Source organism: Cervus canadensis, chromosome 20 (assembly GCF_019320065.1).
Source record: "Cervus canadensis isolate Bull #8, Minnesota chromosome 20, ASM1932006v1, whole genome shotgun sequence".
Classification (NCBI taxonomy): domain Eukaryota; kingdom Metazoa; phylum Chordata; class Mammalia; order Artiodactyla; family Cervidae; genus Cervus; species Cervus canadensis.
The window spans coordinates 20,717,012-20,739,435 of record NC_057405.1 but is presented as its reverse complement, the minus strand read 5'-3'; the positions used below and the strand labels follow the sequence as shown (position 1 = coordinate 20,739,435).

Below are 22,424 nucleotides of genomic sequence, written 5' to 3'. Positions count from 1 at the left end.
CATCATGACACTGCTTTAGTTTCATGTCATGCTGGTGAACAGTAACATTAAGTACAAATAAAGCAAGAAGACAGATTAATTTTAAAATGAACCATTCTATTATAGAGCCTTGAGGTGTTCTTTTTCTTACTTTTTTCTTCCTCAGTCAAGGCAAGTCAGAATTACAGGGCTATAATCAGGAACCAAAATTGTCTTTCCTACTTGTTTTGCAATGCCATGGTATGCTAATAAGCTGTTCATTAAATTGGTATTTTCTATTTCATTTAAGAAAAGCCCTTTGTATTACCAAAGCTTGTTTGACTATTTTCATAGAATGAGCTATAATCACATTTTTGGAATAATTTACAGAGATTATAACAGCTTATTACTTTGTAGCTTACCTCAGAGTGGGCAAAATTAGATCTAAGTTTTTGTACAGGACTGCTCCAAGAACAAAGACTGATGATTCATCTAATTCTAGAAAGAATAAAATTTAAACATATTAGCAAAACAGCAAGAAAAATACTATGTCCTATAAAACTTTTAATCTCCTAATTATGAGGGGATTCCAGTATTTACCGATGCAAAGCCAGGAATAAGATATGCCTTCTTAACCATGCCGGGCAACTGAGCCCACACACTGTATGTGTTAATCATGGCCCCAGAAGATATATTTTCAGTGGGTTTTATGTCATGAAGCAACCTTCCTTCAAGCTGAGACAAGAAGTGGCTGTGGTTACAGCAAAAGAGCTTAAATTCCCAGTGATGTGGGGAGACAGCCAACGCTCTTTGGAGCTCTCAGTTAAAATGTCAGATCTCCAAGGTAAGAAGTAAGATCACAATGTCACTACTGAAAAGGGCCATTCAATTTAAGAGGCTACCTAAGATGTTCTTAAAACTCAATTCTCTTCTTAGATTTGTCTTTATATATCAATTTTTTAAGTGAGGCAGAAATAATTTATTTTGTACGGAATAGAAAACACAGCCTATTTCAATACCTAAACTTAAAATACTGTGCCACATGCTTTACACTGGGGTGAGACTGTCAACACTGAAAATTTGACCATGTCAACAGCAGGTCTATAATTTGCACTTGTATTATTTTTTTATGTTTTAATGATCTTTTATTCAAGTAAATTAAGATTTAGGCGACACCAAATTGAGTTTTCTATAGTTACAAAATGACTTTAAGGTCATGATTACAGACTAAATTGCTAGTGTAGTATTAAATTGAACTCATATATTTTTTTCTCCAGGCCTAAATTGCTTCACATATTTACCTTTTGATGACACAGGAGTGAAGATGCTTTTTGGAATGACCACCCTGTCTTCTGAGTTTCTTGCCCAGTCAACCATTCCCTTCCGTCCTTTCATTGGGAAGTTGATGTCTGTCAGAACAGAGGCCGCAGGAAGCTTCTGAATGCTAGCCACTATTAAAAAAGAAGCAATGATGTCAACTAAAATCTTTCAGTGTTATCAAAACTGACCAAATTAAACCTTTCAGTATAGTCAAAAGAAAATTTCTAGTCCAAATTACATTTATCAGAGCTATAAAACATATTTAGTCCTTCATACTAGACGATGCTGATTAAGGCTGCTGACTGTTTTTCTTATTAATTTGGTTTCTGTTGCTCTCAGCAGGGATCATACAATGATGGTCAGTGGTGGACAGTCAGAGCACAAAACGTGCAGACATACTAGTTGTTTATGATGGGCCTCCATTCTAATGGTTAGAAGCCCATGCTGTATTTTTTGTTAAATATTTTGGTTAACACACTTGACTCACAGACTGACATTTTCATTTAAATCTGTACTTTGTCTTCAGACCAAGTTTTCTGTGCTCACCTCTGAACATTGCCATTGGAACAATTATTTCACGGATTGGATGGGGTACCATGAACATGAAAAACAAGCATATTGCTCTGGGAGACAGAACTGTCAGAATTCAAATAACCAAGTACCAACAATGCCATAACCACAGGGACAAAATAATATGCAGAATTATTTAACAGGTAGAACAGCAATAACAAACAGTTCTTAAAATGTACACCCATAATTGAAGGTAATAAATGTAATAAATATGTGAAAAGAGAATTCTGTGTTTACTCAATGAATAATATGTTTGGTAATGCCTTAATATATTTTTATTATATATATACATCAATAAATAACTATATGTAACAAAACTATGATAGTAAATACTCAAGCACTTATTGATTATATACATTTTCAATGATTAGTTAATTTGTAACTTTTACTTAGGTCCATACTTGTCTCACATTAAAGTTTCAGATATCCTATGTATAATTTAAATGGAAGATAGTGGAGAAACCCTAAAAGTTGTCACAACAGAAAAGCTGTAGTAAGAAACCATTAGGCTCCTCATAAATGTATTCCATTCAAAAGAAACATGTAATTTCAACAAGAGAGGATGAAAATTATGAATTTGACAATATTAGTTGTATAAATATATTATTTCACTGGCTTAGTTGCAAATTAAATTGGTTATATATTACTATACTTTGTGAAAGCTCTTTCAGACTATTATACACATCCATTATCAGCAGAGAATAGAATTTCATTTGGCCTGTAATTTGACATAATAACGTTAAAAAAGGATTTTGTAACTAAATGTTGAAGGGAACGGGTGCTGGGTAACATAAATTGTTATCGATGTGAAATGCTGTTTTGGGATAGCATCTCTAATTATTTTAGTCTCTTTAATAATTCAATCAACATGGTCTTTATGGTCCAGAAGTCAACCTAGTTTATCTGTCCTAAAGGGTCCAAAGACTCCAGTGCATGTAGATGCACAGACCAGAACATTGGCAGCATGCTCTTTCTTAAGGGTCCTCCAAGCTTCATTCAATATGCAAAGCTAAGTGCATCTTCTTCCAAATCCCTTGATTCTAACTTTGGTTGTCTTGGTGTTGAGAGGAAATTTATTTCACTTTGCTGCTCTAAAAACTGATGAGAAGTAATAAAGCTTTTTCTGATTTCTTGTTTCTATTATAAAGGAAAACAAGAGATAAACTGTTGGATTGTGAGGTCTAATAGTTCCTATGGCTTTTATATACATTGAAAAGAAAACAAAATAGAAAAAATAAACAATCATAAAGAAAGAGATGTCATATGGAAGAAGCTTATTCTGTGCCAATTGTATATCACTTTATACTGAACAAATGCAGGTTCAATACATTACTCTTAAATATATAAAAATGAGATAATTATACATGTATGCATCTTACTTTATGAAATGCATTCATTCTTCAGTTGGAAGTACATTGGGTGTTAAATGACAACCATATAGATTTGACTGACTTCTGATTCTAGACTAAAGGAATACAAAAATCACTTAGAATCACTTATCTAACTTCTGTAAGAAGTCCTTTAAATTGCACAGTATTGAGCATAGGAAGTGTATAAAAACAAACCTGTATTCATTAATTTTATAGAAATGTAGGTCATAAAGTAAGAAAGAAAGAAAGGAAAAAAGAAAGTGAAGTCGCTCGGTCATGTCTGACTCTTTGTGACCCCATGGACTATAGCCTACCAGGTTCCCCCATCTATGGGATTTTCCAGGCAAGAGTACTGGAGTGGGTTGCCATTTCCTTCTCCAGGAGATCTTCCCGACCCAGGGATCGAACCTGGGTCTCCCACACTGCAGGCAGATGCTTTACCATTGAGCCACCAGGGAAGTCCAGTTCATAACGTAAGATGGCATTTTAATAAATACATTATAAAAAGAGATATGACTTCATAGACTGACAAGATTCAAATATAGCCTTCAATTACCAGTATACAAGTTCTTTAAAATACGCAGTATTTAAATGTGCAAATTTTTATCTTAAACCTACATAGGAAGATGCTTAAGGTGACACTGTCATTCTTTATGACAGTGCCGTCATAAAGTGCCGTGATTAATTGACAAGAAAACCTATTTCCATACAACAGAAATGATTTAAGACGACTTCTTTTTTTTCCTTCTTTTGGTCCCTGTAATAGACACTTGGGCCAACCCAGTCCTCAATTCCTTCCCTTTTTCACTCAATTTCTCTAAAACCGTCAGGTAAAATTTAAACGCAGTTAGTCTCTAGGGAACTAGGGAGCTCAAAAGAGGTAAGATTAAAAACAAATGCCTTACATATATGCAGAGAAAACCATAATTTGAAAAGATACATGCACCCCAATGTTCATAGCAGCACTATTCACAATAGTCAAGACATGGAGGCATCTTATATGCCCATCAACAGATCAATGGATAAAGAAAGGGTGGTACATTTGTACAATACAATATTACTCAGCTATAAGAAAGAATTAAAAAATGCCATTGCAGCAACATGGATGGGCCTAAAGATTATCATACTGAGTCAGACAAAGATAAATCCTATATGACATCACTTAAATGTGCAATCTAAAAAATAATACAAATTAACTTATTTTTACAAAGCAGAAATAGATTCACAGACATAGAAAACAAACTGACAGTTATCAAAGGGGAGGGGGTGGGAAGAATAAACTAGGAAATTGGGATTAACAGGCATAAAATACTAACAGATAGTCAACAGAGACCTACTGTATTGCACAGGGAGATATATTCAATACTTTGTAATAACTGATAAGGAAAAGAATCTGAAAAAGATTGTATATACATATATATATGTATATATATAAAAATATATATAAATATATATTTGACTCACAGTGTTGTATACCTGAAACTAACATGACATGGTAAATCAGCTATAGTCAATGATATCCTAAGACATGTCTAGAGTACATACATGTCTAGTGCTGCCAAAGAGCATCTGTGCACAGCATGAGGGAACAACCCTCAGGCTTTGCTTCCATAAGTTGCTGCATAAAATCCAGTTGTGTGAGGATTCAAATAACATCGTGTCTTTTCTCAAAAACTGAGAAAATGTCTTTCTTACAGAAGATTAAAGTGGTTAGAAAAAAATCTCAAAGGACACAATGTCCCTGAACACATAGGCAAGTCTTGAATGCTCCAAGAATTACCCTAAATTCACTGTATCATGTCTTCATTACAACACTAGACCTTATTACTTATGCAATAAAAATAGGTGACTCATCATGGATAAACCTTGGAGCAAACCCAGCTGACTTTCACTCTGCATTTTTAATGCTTTCATTTTGCATTTGGATAGACAGCATAAAATCCTCTGAGAGCACTGTGTCTGTTATTGGCCAAGCTCTCAAAGGATTCGGGTTTGCTATAGATTTTTGCCCATCAGGAAGCATAACGGAACTTTCTACAAATGGTCTAAAAGCACATGAGTCATTCTTTTGTTTTGGTTTTCTGTAACCACTGAGCTCTCCTTTGGTTCATCAAAGCAGATAGGGTGCTTCTAACTTGTTCTTGAGAAAAATCATGAGGTTTTAGCCCTTTGTCCTTATTGACTGAGGTCCTGGACAATGGGGATTCTGTCTGATTCATCCTTGTAAAGTTGAATCAGTTGCATCATGAACAAGAAAAACATAAGGAATAAATTAGGAGTTTGGGATTAACATATACAGCTACTACATATAAAACAGGGGTCTTCCTAGGTGGCTCAGTGGTAAAGAATCTGCCTGCCAATACAGAAGACACAGGAGATATGAGTTTGATCCCTGGGTGGGGAGGATCCCTTGGAGGAGGAAATGGCAACCCACTCCAGTATTCTTGCCAGGAAAATACCATGGTCGGAGGAGTCTGGTGGGAAACAGTATATGGGATCACAAATAGATAGATATAAACTAGATAAACAGCAAAGACCTATAAGGGGAAAGAATCTGAAAAATTTATATATATATACACACACACACACACATATGAATTACTTGGTTGTATACCTGAAGCTAACACAGCATTGTAAATCAACTATACTTCAATTGAAAAAAAATACACAATGAGAAAAAATAAGGCATCTGGAAAGAAAACGCTAGGGACTGGAAGTGTATGGATAAATGCTGCAGGAATGGACAGAATGGGCAAATGAGAGCCAGCGGAGGAAAGGGGCAGCTTACCAGAGTCAGAGCAGTGCAGACTCTGGATCTGGGCCATGGATTCAAATTCTGGATATTTTAGGCTAACTATGATGTCCTGGACTTTCAGGGCCAGTCCTGGTCCATTTCTGTTATTTTGTACGATTATGATTACCACCACCTATCACACTCAAAAGTCTCATTTTAGAAGATAAATTGCAAGTTCATTTTACATGCTGTGTGACCCAGGGCAAATTGTCTAACCTCTTTGTGCCTCCACTTCCTCTTCTGTACCACAGGAATAATAATATTATCTATCTCACTGGAATGTTGGAGGATGAGATAAATAACTATATGTCAAGCAGTGAGAGCTGGATGCCAAATCAGTACCTTAAGCATGAGTGGTCCTATGGAATTGTTGTCTTTTCTAGTAGGTTTCCTCAAATTACTTCCAAGGGAACTAGGAAACTACCTCATCCTACATCCACAGTATGATAAAGTATTTGAAGTTTGCACTGAACATTCCTTTTTGGTTGTCTTTCAGTGACCTCAGGCCTGAAATTACATAGCCAAAACTTAATGTTGAATATATTCAGACCAAAGACAGGAATTGCACTTAAAATAAATACAGGTCATTCTTCAGTACTTTAATGCATCAACTTTAATGTGCCACCTCAGGAGTGACTAACAGTGCCCTTTAAATTCACCCTTTTCTTTCCCTCCCTCTTCCATTCATCCCTTTCTTTCTCCCTTCCTTCATTCCTTCATTCTAGTAGCTTCTGACAGAGGCAAGGCACTGCCTTCTCTGGTTATTTGGTTACACAAGGTCAATCACATTAAAAATCTATCTCCTCCATTGAGAAGGGAAATGATTGTGCTGTGGATGACAAATTCAATATTTCTGTTGCAGTCATGGCCACTGCCCACACAAAGAACTTCAAAAGCACTACTTCTAGGCAGTGACCTAAGTGCCAAATGCAATGACTCACGCCAGGAGTAGGGGAAACTCCCGAAGGAAGGCACGTCATAATCATAAACAGAAGTGGAGGGGCATCGGAAGTTCTTTACGGGACGCCCTAAAAGCTATCTTTCTCACTGCCACTTACTAGCGATGCTTCCAAAACATTTAAAATTCGCACTATATTTCATGTTGATTCAGAAGGAACAACTTAGAAACTGGATCCTGACTCAGTATTAGAAAATTGGCCAGTTATCCAAATGGAAGTGCTTGTGGAAAACATCACTCACTATTACTGGCTGGTCACCTGCAGTTTCAAAATCCCATACATAACACTTGGGAGGGAATGGTGCATTGCCTAAGTGTGTTAGAAAGCAACTCAACCATAATGGAACAAATATGAAAAGAAAATGTGTATATATATGTATATCTCTCTATATATATATATGTATATATGTATGTATATCTGGATCACTTTTTATATGGCAGAAGTGAACACAAGACTGAAAATCAACTGTACTTCAATAAAATTAATTAAGAAAAAAGAAAGTGACTCAGTTTTGTTCATGAGCCCATAGCAAGCACATGGGAGCTGAGCAGAGTGTATGTATATGCGGTGTGACCTCTGTGGCACTTAGCAGCTTAAGAAGCCATTGCTTTTATATTTCTATGGCAATGCTGAGTGGCTTGTAAAATAGTGAGGGTATCTGGGAGGGAAGGGAAGGACAGCTGACTTTTACTGCACACTTGCCATGGTCTTGGCACTTGTCACTGTTCCTTAACTGATTCAGCACATATTAATATTTATTAAGTAGTTCCTCTGTGTTAGGCCCTGTTCCTAGTACAGCACCTGGCTCAGATACCTTAAACATGGTACACTATTTAATATTTAAAACAACCCTAAGAGGTACTGGTGTTATCAGTATCCTTATTGGTATTATCTGTGCCTTCAGTTTAAATGAAGAAGAGGGCTCTAAGTGGTGACACCGTGATTCAAATCTCGGTTTGCCTACTCAGAAGCATAGAATTTTGCACTGTGTGGTGCAGTTTGTACCTAACGCGTAACAGCAGATTTACTTTGCTTTGCTAAATACAAAAGACAGACATAATGATTCAATTAGAGGAAATAAAACTATCTTATTTGCCCAACAGAAGATCAAAACTAGATGTCACTGAAGAACCGTGGTTAGCAGAAGGGGGTGCAGATACTATACATACAAATAATTTAATTCATCCATCATGATCTTCATGTTCTAATATCCTTATGAACAATCACATTTCAGGTTTCTGCAACAGTGTTTATAGGAAACAGACATTCAAACGGACAGATTTTTTAGTTGCCCTTATCCCCATCCAACTTCCCTCATTTATGCTGTCTCCTTCCCAAAGGCTGGGACTGGAGTTTTTAAGGGTCTTGGGGAAAGAACAGGCAACCCGAGAGCAGACTGCAGCCTCCGTTTCCTGGGAAACAGAGCTGGTGGGCGGGGCGTCTGCAAGGACAGGGTGCTGAGCGCTGAGAGCATCGATCAGTTCGGCCTCCACCATCCCTGCTACAGGGAGTAACAACCCCACATCCCTGAGCAGCACACAGAGATTTTTAGGTGAGAAACCGCCTTCCTATTAGGGAGTTCACCGATTTGTTTGAAGAGAGAATGCAGGGCCCCCTGATATTTAGAAATAGACAAACTCAACAGGCAGCTGAGAAAGTGACAAGTCAAAGATCGTATGCAACCTGCTACTTTCTAATGACCTGCTGTATATATATAGTGAAACTTAAACTGTTTTGTATATTCCTTTCTGGCATTAAAATCAAAAACCTTGTAAATTAATTGTGGATTATCAACTTCAGATTCTATTTTTTTATCCATTAGCCATTTCAAAGCCTGGGAGTCTCTGCACTGCAGGGCACTTTTCTGATTTCTGCTCTTGAACTTCTGGCCGAACAGCAGTGATCTCTGCAGAAGCTCCTCTCAGCTTCCTCTCAGATACTACTCCCTGGCATATATTCCTGCTGATATACATGGTGCACCCCCAGCCAGACCAACATATCACCTTGTTTAAGCTGAACACTCTTAACCAGGGGCGGGCAGACTACAGCCCAAGGCTGGATCTGACCTACCAGCTATTTGTGTATGATTTGTGAGCAAAAATGGTTTTCACATATTTTAGTAGTTGAAAAAATAAAAAGAAGAATCATTATTTCTTGGCATGAGAAAATGAAATAAAATTCAAATCTCAATGGACACAAATTAAGCTTTATTGAGATACGGCCACACCATTCATCCATGTGAAGCCTACGGCTGCTCTCAGGCCACAGTAATAGAGTTGGACAGTTACAGCACAGACTGTACTGTCTACAAAACCTGAAATATTTAGTGCCTGGCCCTTTACAGAAAAGGTTTGCCTACCCCTGTTGCAGACAAATGTTGGAGAAGCTATTATCAAATATTATAACCTTTCTTTAAAGAGAAATATATTGTAAAAGCATCTTAATTTCTGTACTTTTTCTGTTAACTACTGCATGTTCTTTCTGACTGCCGTTTTCTTTTTATGCTATGCAAAATTTAATGAGGGAAATTTTAAGCTGATTATACCAGTTTTATTTCAGTTTTTAAAAAGGGTATGTTTTGTGTACTTTTATAAAAAGGCACTTATAAATGGTGATCTTCTCTAGAGAAGTAGTTCATGATTTCATTCCTAACATAAATAGAAAATAAAATATGATATGCTGAGCATTTTTGCATGTATACCTGAATTTTAAAGCCAAATCGATAAAGAAAATGCTGTAAGAAATAAATTTTCCCTCTTCTCCGAACCTGTGAAATGAAGAGCAGTATTCTTGCAGAGGAAGGACCTTTAGATGATAATAAACCAAGAGAAGAGAAATAGGCATGCTTGTGTATGCATCATTGTGTGTGTAAGTGTGTGTGTGATGTACTGTTTTGAGGTCTATGGGTATTTAAACCTTACTAGAGGAGTAAGAATCAGGCACCCATACAGGGAGGAAACAGCAACTGAAATCCAGAATCCCAGGGTTTCCCAAGATAGTGAATCATCCATCCCCAGAACAGTAACAGCATTGCCAGATGCCAAGACTTGACAAATAAATGATCATTGTGGACTGGGGTTCTCTTTGGAAATTCATTCCTCTAGCAAACTTCTGTTGAGCCCTGAGAGTATTCCAGGAACTGTCCCACCACTGAGGAACTAGCAACTGAGCAAGTGATGCCCAGTCTTTGCCTTTAACAAGCTTGCAGTCTAGTGGGAAACACACATTTGGTAAGTGAAGAAACAATTTGGATGATTTGAGGTGTGACAGGTGGTATGAAAGAAAGAACTGATGAGGTGGCATGTGGTTAGTTTGCCAAAGATGGCCTCTTTGAAGAGGTAGAACATGAGCTGAGATTTGATGGATGAGCATAAGTCAGAGGAAGAAGAGAGGGCCAGTGCAGACTTAAAGCCTGGAAAAGAGCCATGATGTCCAGAAGCATCAGAAGAACAGTGTCTGGGTATCAGGTGAGGAAACCACAATGCCCTGGAAAAAAAGTAACATTTTTAATACAGCATAAGGGTTTAAGTAGAGAAGTAATCAAAGGAAAGGTTGAAAATGAAATTTTGGACTAAGAGACCTGAGATTTACAGCATGATCAAATTTAGAACTTGGAGATATGAACTGGATGTCTTCTAGTAAGAAGTAATAGTTGATAATGCAAACATGAATAAGTTCCCCCAAAGAGAGAATACAGTGGACAGATTTGTTCATTCAACAGAGGTTAACTGAATATTTACTATATGCGAAGCATAGTTCTGGGCACTGGAAATACACCAGTGAACAAAACAATCCAAGTCCCTGCCCTCGTGGGACCAGCATGGTATCGGAGGAGAGACAGACAGGGAACAGACAAGCAAAACCAGACTAAATGTCAGTAACAGTAAGTGATCTTCAGGAGAATGGTGAGTAGGTAGGGACCTTTCCTAAATAGAGAAAGCTTCGGTGGTCAGCTGGCTTCTAGGAGATGGCAGAAAAGAGGCTGTGATGTGTAATTTAGGAAAGCTCCACTCTTAGAGGAGCAAACAGGGAAAGACACCAAAAATAAATGGAGAGCAAAAAAATAAACCACAATAGTAAAGTAGCTGTGAAACAGAAGGATGCATTTTAATAATGACGTGTGATAAGTCTCTTCAGTCTTGTTTGACTCTGTGCAACCCCATGGACTGTAGCCTGCCAGGTTCCTCTGTTCATAGAATTCTCCAGGCAAGAATACTGGAGTGGGATACCATGCCTTCCTCTAGGGGATCTTTCCAACCTAGGGATCGAACCTGCATCTCTTAGGTTTCCTGCATTGGCAGGCAGGTTCTTTAGAACCAGTGCTACCTGAGAAGCCCTTAACAATGACAGACTTGCTTTATAAGGAGACAAAGGCTTTCTAAAGATTATTGAAAAGGGCCACTGGTTTAGACAAACAACAACCATACTCTAAAATTAGGTTCCAGCCATGCTCTACTGCTGAGCTGATCAGTTTTTTAGAAAGGGCAAAACAAGTAAATATTTTCAGCTGTGGGGGCCAGCAGACTGATGTTGCAACTACCCAACTCTTCCAGTAAGATGTAGAAGGTGCCACAAACAATTCATAAATGAATGGTCATGCAAGAAAACACTGTATTTAATCGCAGAAGAAAAAATATCTGATATGACCAACATAGTGACTCTCTCCTTCAGTAAGCAGTATTTGTGTCGAAACTCTTGATTTTCTGCCACCAAGCACTTCCCCATCTCCACAGAAGGTGCCGCCAGGTACTCAGATATTCAAATAAAAAACCTAAGTGTTGTTCCAGTTTTCCTTCACTTCCTAAAACCATCTATCAACACCTCCTCTCAATGTTATCTCTAGCAAGTGTCTTAAGTCACCTCTCTTCCCTCTGTCTCCATTCCAGATCCCTCTGGAAGCCTCCAGAATCTCACCTGGGCTAATTCAAGGGTCATCTGACTGACCTCCCTTCAGTCCACTCTTGTTATCTGAAATCCTTCTCTTAGGAACCAGAATTCACTGTTAAAAATGTAAAATATAACACCCATTTATGATAAAAACTCTCCAGAAAGCAGGCACAGAAGGAACATACCTCAACATAATATAAGCCATATATGATAAACCCACAGCAAACATTATCCTCAATGGTGAAAAATTCAAAGCATTTCCCCTAAAGTCAAGAAAAGACAAGGGTGTCCACTCTCACCACTATTATTCAACATAGTTTTGGAAGTTTTAGCCACAGCAATCAGAGAAGAAAAAGCAATAAAAGGAATCTGGATTGGAAAAGAAGAAGTAAAACTATCAGTTTGCAGATGACATGATCTCTACATAGAAAAGCCTAAAGACTCCATCAGAAAATTACTAGAGCTAATCAATGAATAAAGTAAAGTTGCAGGATATAAAATTAAAACACAGAAATCCCTTGCATTCCTATACACTAATAATGATAAAACACAAAAGAGAAATTAAGGAAACAATACCATTCACCATTGCGATGAAAAGAATAAAATACGTAGGAATAAATCTACCTAAAGAACCAAAAGACCTATATGTAGAAAACTATAAAACACTGATGAAAGAAATCAAAGATGACACAAATAGATGGAGAAACATACTGTGTTCATGGATTGGAAGAATCAATATAGTGAAAATGAGTATACTAACCAAAGCATCCATAGATTCAGTGCAATCGCTATCAAGCTACCAATGGTAATTTTTCACAGAACTGGAATAAATAATTTCACAATTTGTATGGAAATACAAAAAACCTCGACTAGCCAAAGCAATCATGAGAAAGAAGAATGGAACTGGAGGAATCAACCTGCCTGACTTCAGACTATACTCCATAGCCACAGTCATCAAGATAGTACGGAACTGGCACAAAGACAGAAATATAGATCAATGGAACAAAATAGAAAGCTCAGAGATAAATCCACACACCTATGGATACCGTATCTTTGACAAAGGAGGCAAGACTATACAATGGAGAAAAGACAATCTCTTTAACAAGTGATGCTGGGAAAACTGGTCAACAATCTGTAAAAGAATGAATCTAGAACACTTTCTAACACCACACACAAAATAAACTCAAAATGGATTAAAGATCTAAATGTAAGACAAGACATTATAAAACTCCTAGAGGAAAACATAGGCAAAACACTCTCTGTCATAAATCACAGCAGGATCCTCTATGACCCACCTCTCCAAATAATGGAAATAAAAGCAAAAATAAACAAATGGGACCCAATTAAACTTAAAAGGTTTTGCACAAGGAAGGAAACTATAAGCAAGATGAAAAGACAGCCTTCAGAATGGGAGAAAATAATAGCAAATGAAGCAACTTACAAATAATTAATCTCAAAAAGGTACAAGCAGCTCAAGTAGCTCAATACCAGAAAAATAAATGATCCAATTAAAAATTGGGCCAAAGAACTAAACAGACATCTCTCCAAAGAAGACAGATGGCTAACAAACACATGAAAAGATGCTCAACAGCACTCATTATCAGAGAAATGCAAATCAAAACCACAATGAGGTACCATCTCACGCCAGTCAGAATGGCTGCTATCGCAAAGTCTACAAACAATAAATGCTGGAGAGGGTGTGGAGAAAAGGGAACCCTCTTACACTGTTGAGGAATGCAAACTAGTACAACCACTATGGAGAACAGTGTGGAGATTCCTTAAAAAACTGGAACTAGAACTGCCATATGACCCAGCAATCCCACTCCTGGGCATACACACTGAGGAAACCAGAATTGAGAGAGACACGTGTACCCCGATGTTCATCTCAGCACTGTTTGCAATAGCCAGGACATGGAAGCAGCCTAGATATCCATCAGCAGATGAATCGATAAGAAAGTTGTGGTACGGATACACAGTGGTATATTACTTAGCTATTAAAAAGAACACATTTGAATCAGTTCTAATGAGGTGGATGAACCTGAAGCCTATTATACAGAGTGAAGTAAGTCAGAAAAACACCAATACAGTATATTAACACATATATATGAAATTTAGAAAGATGGTAACAATGATCCTATATGCAAGACAACAAAAGAGACACAGATATAAAAAACAGACTTTTGGACTCTGTGGGAGAAGGCAAGGATGGGATGATTTGAGAGAATAGCATTGAAACATGTACATTACCACCTGTGAAATAGATCACCAGTCCAAGTTTGATGCGTGAAACAAGGCACCCAAAGCCAGTGCACTGGGACAACCCAGAGGGATGGGATGGGAAGGGAGGTGGGAGGGGCATTCGGGATGGGGGACACATGTTCACCCGTGACTGATTCTTGTCAATGTATGGCAAAAACCACTACAATACTGTAAAGTAACTAGCCTCCAATTAAAATAAATAAGTTAATTTAAAATAATTGTAAATCAGACCATGTTGTCCTCTTACTGGGAGTAATTCAGTGGCTCAGCAGTGCTTTTAGAGTAAACCCACACCTACCTGATGGTCTCCAGGCTTATGTAGCTGGTGCCTGCAGGTCTGTGAGTCATGCCTAAAGCACCATGCACTCCTCCCCCCAGCTGGCTGCACACCGTTTTTCCTCTCCACCACAGGGCTCTTCCTCTCCACCTAGAAGATTCTTTCTATTCTTATCCTTGAATCTCTGCTAAATTGTGCTTTCCTTAGCTTAGTCTACCAGAACCACTCCATCTAAAGAAGTTCAACTCCCCCAATTCCTCTCTATCATATAACCGGTTTACATTTTATGGCTCTAGTAACAGGTAAATATTATCCAGTTTTACACTGATTCATTTATTATCTGCCCCCACAGTAGACTATAACCTCCAAAAGAAAAGGAAGCTTCCAATTTACTGCTGTGTACCAGGATCCTAACATCTAGTAGTTTTGACACAACTTCCCATGTTTTTAATGAATGAGGTGTTCCAAAGGCTCACTAGCATGCACTGGGGTTTAATGTGATATCTTTGGGCCCTGAAGACAAATACACTTGGTTTTCCAATTATTTTGTGATCTTTGGTAAGTCATTTAACTGCTCTTGCTTTTGACCATCTGTAAAAAATCAATAGCCTTTCATGAGGACTAAGCCAAAGAGAGTTATTGCTTCGCAACCTTTTGGCTAAGATCAAGTGAAGCCAAAGACAGCTCACTTTTTATACACATAGGACATGACATATGCCAATTTCCTTCTATCCTGTATCTCAACCATGCTCTACCTTATGTGAAATACTGCGGGAGAGCCAAAATTTTAAGAGAAAATAACTCTTACAGAGAAAGAAACTACAATAAATGCTGGAGAGGCTGTGGAGAAAAGGGAGCCCTCCTACACTGTTGATGGGAATATATATATTTACAATGTGTGCATATATATATATATATAAACATATGTATGTTTAACATACATATATATAACTGAATCACTTTGATGTACATTTGAAACTAAAACAACATTGTAAACCAACTATACTCTGTTATTTTTTTTTTAAATGAATACATAAATTCTATATATATGAACATCATTTCTTTCTCTTCAGGCTCCAAAAAAAGTTTTGGTCTTTGGATTGTGAAATCAAAAACCCAAAAATAATCCCTAAACAACAATGTACTTTTATCCTCCACTTGTATGCATGCACAAACACATAAAATGTACACTCTGAAACTGTGCGCTCTATTTCACTACAATAATTTATATGTCATTAAAAATAGCATACAAACCAATTACAGTTTTGCTTCACCTATGCAGTCTAAATTATACTGCTCAACAATATATTTACTTCACAATTAATAGATATTTTAGAAGTAAATATTATATACTCTCAATATACTATAATATTTTTGAAATATTAAGGAGTCTTGGAATAAGTTTTAAAGATGATTATCCTCTTTATAAACACTGTTATATTTTAGGGAATGTAAAAGAAAAAAATGAAGGAGTTAGGGAAAGTTAAAAGAGAATCAGGCAATGAGTCTGGGGAAAGCAAATGGAGATTGTCTAGAAAAAAAAGGAGGTAGAGATTAATGTTTTCAAATAATGAAGACCAGATTCTTCAAAAAGAGGAAGGTTCATAATTCTAAAAATAATAAAGCAGCTCAAATGGATATCAAAGTTGATCATTAAAATGTTTTGTAGGGGCAAAGAAAATGTTTACTATATCTCCTTTTTAATAATTTCTATGTATCAATCTTTATTTCATTTCAGAACATATATTTGTATATATACGCTATTGTCTAATATAAATCATTCCTTTATGAATTGTTAAGTCCCTATTATAACATCCTACTTTGTGGTTATCAGCTACAATTTGAACAAAATACTGTTCAGCATAGAAACTTATGTGGTTTTCAAAGCCTGTTACTATTGGGTTTTCAATTCAGTGTAACTTTTCTTTAAAAGCATCTTTAGTCTTTGATATAACTTTAAAGGAAAAAAAAACACTAATTTTCCCCTAAGCCCAGAATATATTAGAACATATACACATAAGCACATTCCTTCACATCTGCTCTCTCATATTCATAAGCCACAGACAAAAACAGAAGATAAAATTAAAGGGAACACATTAAGCTAGCCACATAAGTCATTACTTACATTTCTAAAGTTAAAGTTCTTCACATGAAAAATTTAAGTGAATAACTAACGCAAAAAAGTAGTTCTTGACTATTCAAAGATATCATTTAAGGATAAATGAGAACTAATTCACTTATGAAGGCAGGAGGACTTAACACTACAGAATTATTTAATGCACCTACAGAGATGGTTTATACAATTTTGCAAACAACAGGTGACGGAATACATGTTAAGGGACAGAAATTATAAAATTAAAGCTGAAGAGATTCACCTCTGTAAATCATTTAGAAGAGCTAGGATTTGACTAATGAGAAATAAATACATGGACAAGAGGAGCTTCTTAAGATAGCGAAGTGCAAGTACCACTGATGTTTGTGGGCCATTAACGTCATCCCACTACAGACGACAGCCCTGGAACAGACACACTTCCAAACAGACAGACATGACACCAATGATTTTCCAGATTTAGTTACTGCATACACCTGTAAATCTAAGATCTGGTTGCCTGGTGAAGTAAACAGTATGTGTACTCTTGAGATTAAAAACAACTACAGCCATTCATCTGTCAGTGGACAGGCTGTTTTCACGTCCTGGCTATTGTAAGTAGTATGCAGTGAACATCGGGGTACACGTGTGCTTATGTACTGTGGTTTTCTGAGGGTGTATGTGGGATTGCTGGGTCATATGGTAGTTCTATCTTTAGTTTTTAAAGGAACTAACACAGCACTGTAAAGCAATTATATTCCAAAAAGTGTTCAATAAAACAAACAAAATAACAACTAAAAACTTAAGAGTCCTAAAGAGTAGGTAGGTTGTAGAGCAATGAGCCTTCAATTAAAAATAAATTTAAAAAAAAAAAAAAAAGAGTAGGTAGGAACTTCAGAAGCTCCCTAGCGGAGCAGACTGTGCCTATGGGAATGGAGTGACCTAACCAAAGTCACACATTCCATCAGTATCAGAGCCCACACCCTTCCCTATTTTGTCGACTCCCACTTACTAAGTGTCTAAGGGTCTATTACATGCCAGATGACGTGTGTATATGTGTGTGTACACATATATATGTGTATATATAGATGTGCGTGTATCTGTATCTACATCTATATCTCTATATATCTTTAATCTTTATAGTAACTTCGGGAAACAGACCATTACTTCTACCTTTGAAAGGAGCACCCTGAGATATTTGGAGATGAAACGACACAGTGAGGTTCAGCTAATTGTGACAGAGCCAAGATTTGCAGCCAATCAGGCTCCAAAGCCAGCAAGTCTTTCTAGGTACAAAACGGCATCTCAGCACTCACTGAAATAAAGAGCATCGGTCTTTAATTTGGGTCAGTTTCCTATCAGACTCAGATGACAACCTTTTTATTTTTGGAATTCAGTGAAGGAAACAATGGAGATGTGGAACAATTTAGTATATAGTTCTTGGTCTGATTAAGTAAAATAAGATATCTGGAAAAGTGAAACCATAAAAAGAAAAAAAAAAACGATAAAAGGAATTAGCACTTCTTTTCACTGGTTATTGTTGTAGAGGCAAACCAGTATTGCCATAGAGATAAGCATTATTGCCATAGAGACAGTTAAAATAGGACTGTTTTTCATATTCACACAAACACATAGTAACATCCTTCTAATTCCGTTGAACAGCAAAATCAGAAAGATGGCCTGTGTGTGACAATTTTAGGGATTCCAAATCCTTATTGCATAAACCGATAGCGAGCAGGCATACACAAATGTTGCTTTTAGTTAGCTTTAGGTTTCCTATTTCTATTCCAGCTTATAAATGAGCCTTTCAGACTCTGACATTCCTGTGTCAAACAGAAGAATGAAGTCAGACTGAGAAGACCTATCATTCCAGCATCCTATATATATATATATATATGTATATATAAAATGTACACATACATACATATATATTCTTTTTCAAGTTCTTTCCCATTTATTTATTGCAGACTATTGAGCAGAGGTCCCTGGGCTATACAGCAGGTCCTTGTTGGTTACCTATTTTAAACATAGCAGTGTGCACATGTCTGTCCTTCAGAGGCAATGTCTCAGGGCACTAGGAAGCCATTCAGTCTCCAGCATGGCCCTGTGCTAATCTGAACGCCTTTCCCTGACTGAATTCTTCCCCCTGATCTCCCGCTGATGGACTGAAGCAAAGCACTGATCCCTTCGGGCAAAGCTCTTCACAGCTTCCAGAGGGCACAAAAGGGACAGCAACTTCTTTGCTAAAACCCGCATTCTTTACAGACAACAGTTAAAATTCAAATCCACAGTGTTTGTGGTTAGGTCTAGGTGCCAACACATGTGAAACACAAGAAATCTCAGTCCCGTTCTCACCAGAGATCTTAATTTCTGAAACTGTGGCTTTCTCCCTCAGGGCCGCTTTTACCATCCATGTCTAACACACAAAGATGTGCCCCAGGACACACTTCATCATCCCTGTAACATGCCTTTCACACCTTCAACTTTTTTAAACAAAATCTATTGAAGCGTAGTTGATTTACAATGCTGTATTAATTTCTTCTGTACAAAAAAGTGACTCAGTTCCACGTACATATGTATGCTTATGTATATGTATATAGATAAATATACACTTATATATTCATATTTTCCATTAGAGATGATCATGCTAAGCGAAGTAAGTCAGACAAAGACAAATATCACATGATGTCACTTATATGTGGAATCTAATATACAACACAAACCATCCTTCAAGCTTTAAACTCTTCTTTCACAGACACGCACACCGATGCTAGAAGCCAGCATGCCCTCTGCTTTCCCTGTTACTGCTTCTACACTGCTGAGCATCCTGTGATCCTATATGTTGTACATTTCCAACTGAGCACTGTGTGACCTCATTAGATTTTTTCAGACAATGAGCATTTTCCCAGTAAATACAAAAATCCAAAATATATTACAGGACTAGGCCAAAGATTTGGTCTTTATCTGGGCATTCTCTCCTGGACAGTTACTGAAGGGATGGAGAATGAATGAACGACAAATATGCTTGCAAAATTTTCACCAGCCAAGATATGATATAAAAGATTCAGGAAAAAAAGCATTATTCAAGCATCCTTTAAAATGTGTAATTAGTCAGAAAAACAATTTTGAATTTTCTAATAAAATAGAAATACATGAAAAATGGTACAAAAAAAGAATACAAAGGTTAGGACTCATTTTACTTTGATGAGTAATAGAGACTTTATGAGTAAGATTCCCCTAGAGTCATATTAAAGGCTACAGTGAAGTTCTTTGTAAAAGAGAAGTAGGTTAGAATGTGGTTGGCTGAGCAAGATAATGCAACCAATTCTTAACTTTCAATTACTAAGATGCCAAAGGATAAAAATGCATCCACTCTGAATGGGAAGCACTGATGAGATCGCATTGCGTGGGTGCCCGTAACGCTCTGGCAGCAAGGTTGCATCGGGAGCATTTGAAAAGAGTTAATTTGGGAAACACTCTAATACTAGGGATGCTTCACCAAAACATTTCCTGGAAAGCCTGAGGAATAAAAGTAGAAACAAACAAGCAAAACCACTTTCCTGTGCATTGTACTCAAACGGCACCACTTAAAGGAGCTCCTTAGGATAACAGTCATTTTCTGGCTAGGGAATTTTCATTAAAACGTGTAGTCAGGTAATGTATATACAAGGTACAATAAGAAAGGAGACATGCCAAAGTAGCAACATGCTGACTCTCTATTCTTTCTTTTTGAATATATACATTCTTGTTCATAGTCTTTTGGAGTAGGGAAGGGATGGTTTAGGAGTTTGGGATTAGCAGATACAAACTATCATATATAGAATGGATAAACAACAAGGTCCTACTATATATCACAAGTAACTATATTCAATATCATGCAATAAACCATAATAGAAAAGATTCTATTCTTTCTTAATGTAAATTAAACCAGGATAAAGAATAGGTATGACAAATTGATACAGTGTATTAAAAAGCAGAGACATTGCTTTGACGACAAAGGTCCACATAATCAAATCTATGGTTTTTCCAGTAGTCATGTATGCATGTGAGAGCTGGACTATAAAGAAAGCTGAGCACTGAAGAATTGACACTTTTGAATTGTGGTATTGGAGAAGACTCTTGAGAGTCCCCTGGACAACAAAGAGATCAAAGAGTCAATCTGAAAGGAAAGGAGTCAGTCTTAAAGGAAATCAACCTTGAACATTCATTGGAAGGACTGATGCTGAAGCTGAAGCTCCAATACTTTGGCCACCTGATGCGAAGAACTGACTCACTGGAAAAGACTCTGATGCTGAGAAAGATTGAAGGCAGAAGGAAAAGGGATGACAGAGGATGAGATGGTTGGATGGCATCAGTGAGTCAATGGACATGAGTTTGAGCAAGCTCTGGGAGAGAGTGAAGGACAGAGAAGCCTTCGTGCTGCAGTCCATGATGTCGCAAAGAGTTGCACACAACTTAGCCACTGAACAACAACAAAAGCAACAAAAGCTATTAAGATCAGCAGACCACATGAGAGATTTATAGACTAAACAACCTCTATTATAGATCTGAAATCTGCTGAAAGAGTGAATCTTAAAAGTTCTCATCACACACACACACAAATTGTAACTGTGGTCAAGAATGTTAACTGAAATGATTATCTTAATCATTTCATAATAAATACATATATCAAATCATTATGTTGTATACCTAAAACTGATACAATGTTATATGTAAACTATATCTCAAAAAAAAAAGAATTTATGAAAAAATAAACCAAACAACTTCCTTTGGATCCTAAACTGTAGAGGCATTTACATGGTCATTGAAATAAGTTTTAGACATTTGTTTACAGTATATAGGTTTGGAAATCAACTTGTCTTATTTTTGTTGTTGGGTTCTTGGAGACATAATGGAAACATTTCCTTGACTCTTTCACACTCTATTTCTAACCATCAGGACACTTGGTCAGATCAACCATTGAAATACCTCCAGCATCTGACTTCTTCCATTATTTCCACTGGCATCTGGTCCAAACCACAGAGCTCTCTTGTCTGGCCTATTACAATAATTACCCTCCTATCTCCCCATGTCCAGTCATAACCTCGACTGTCTCCATAGTCAGAAAAGTCCTTTCAGGACAGGCATCAGATCTGGTCTGGTTTTCCTGCTCAGATTCTTGAGTGGTTCTGCACCTAGTTCAGACTTACAGTCAAAAGCCCTCCACAGTCTGGTCCTCAGCCCCTTTCTGACTCCAGCTCCCCCACGGCCCCCTCTGTCAGCCTCCCCACCATCACTGGCCTCCTCCGGGCCTCTAAGATGTCAAGCACAAGGACACATCACAGCGTCTGTACTTATTCCTTCTGCTGGAAATGTTCTGTTGCCACAGGTCACCATGCCTCACGTACTCAAGGCACCCACATCTCTATTCAACCAGCACCTCACCATCCATGCCCTCCTGCCTCCCCTTTCTCACCCCTCCTGACGGACTCCCTTACTTGTCTTCATACCACTTAGTAACACTGGGCATTTTAGACCTCTGTCTCTGCTATAAAACACAGGTTCCACAGAACAACAGCTTCATCTGGTCTGCTCACTAAGAAATCCCCAGAACCTAGAAAAGAACCTGACTCTCTCTTAAAGCCAATTAAACCCACGAGTTATTACCAGCCTAATATACTAACACTAGGGAGCACCTGAAGGGGCTTAGGTTGGGTTGAAAGGAGAGCATGACCTCCCCATAACTAGGTCTTTCCTGCCACCAGAAGGATCAGGTGTGACCTTTTCTCAGCAGCCTCCCCAGACACTCACCCCCAACCATTTGGAATAATTGGATCATAGAAAATGCAATAAGGTAATTCCTATTAAATGAGAAATTATTCAAAGAACTCAAGGCTGCATATCATTCCAAACCATAGTTTTAAAACAATGTTTGAACTATTTATTTTCTCAAGGAAACTGG

At 37.4% G+C, this 22,424-nt stretch overlaps 1 protein-coding gene across 2 annotated transcripts in view; it reads right to left on the bottom strand.

Moving 5' to 3' along the window:
- The window catches only part of ADGRB3 (adhesion G protein-coupled receptor B3), an 851,399-nt gene that overhangs the window by 395,802 nt on the left and 433,173 nt on the right, over positions 1 to 22,424 (bottom strand). For both annotated transcript variants that reach the window (XM_043439524.1, XM_043439523.1), the window contains 2 exons: positions 1,260 to 1,409; positions 381 to 456 (listed from right to left, as the gene is read on the bottom strand). In XM_043439524.1, the coding sequence (XP_043295459.1) occupies positions 381 to 456; positions 1,260 to 1,409 (226 nt within the window). The remainder of the gene's footprint in view (positions 1 to 380; positions 457 to 1,259; positions 1,410 to 22,424) is intronic.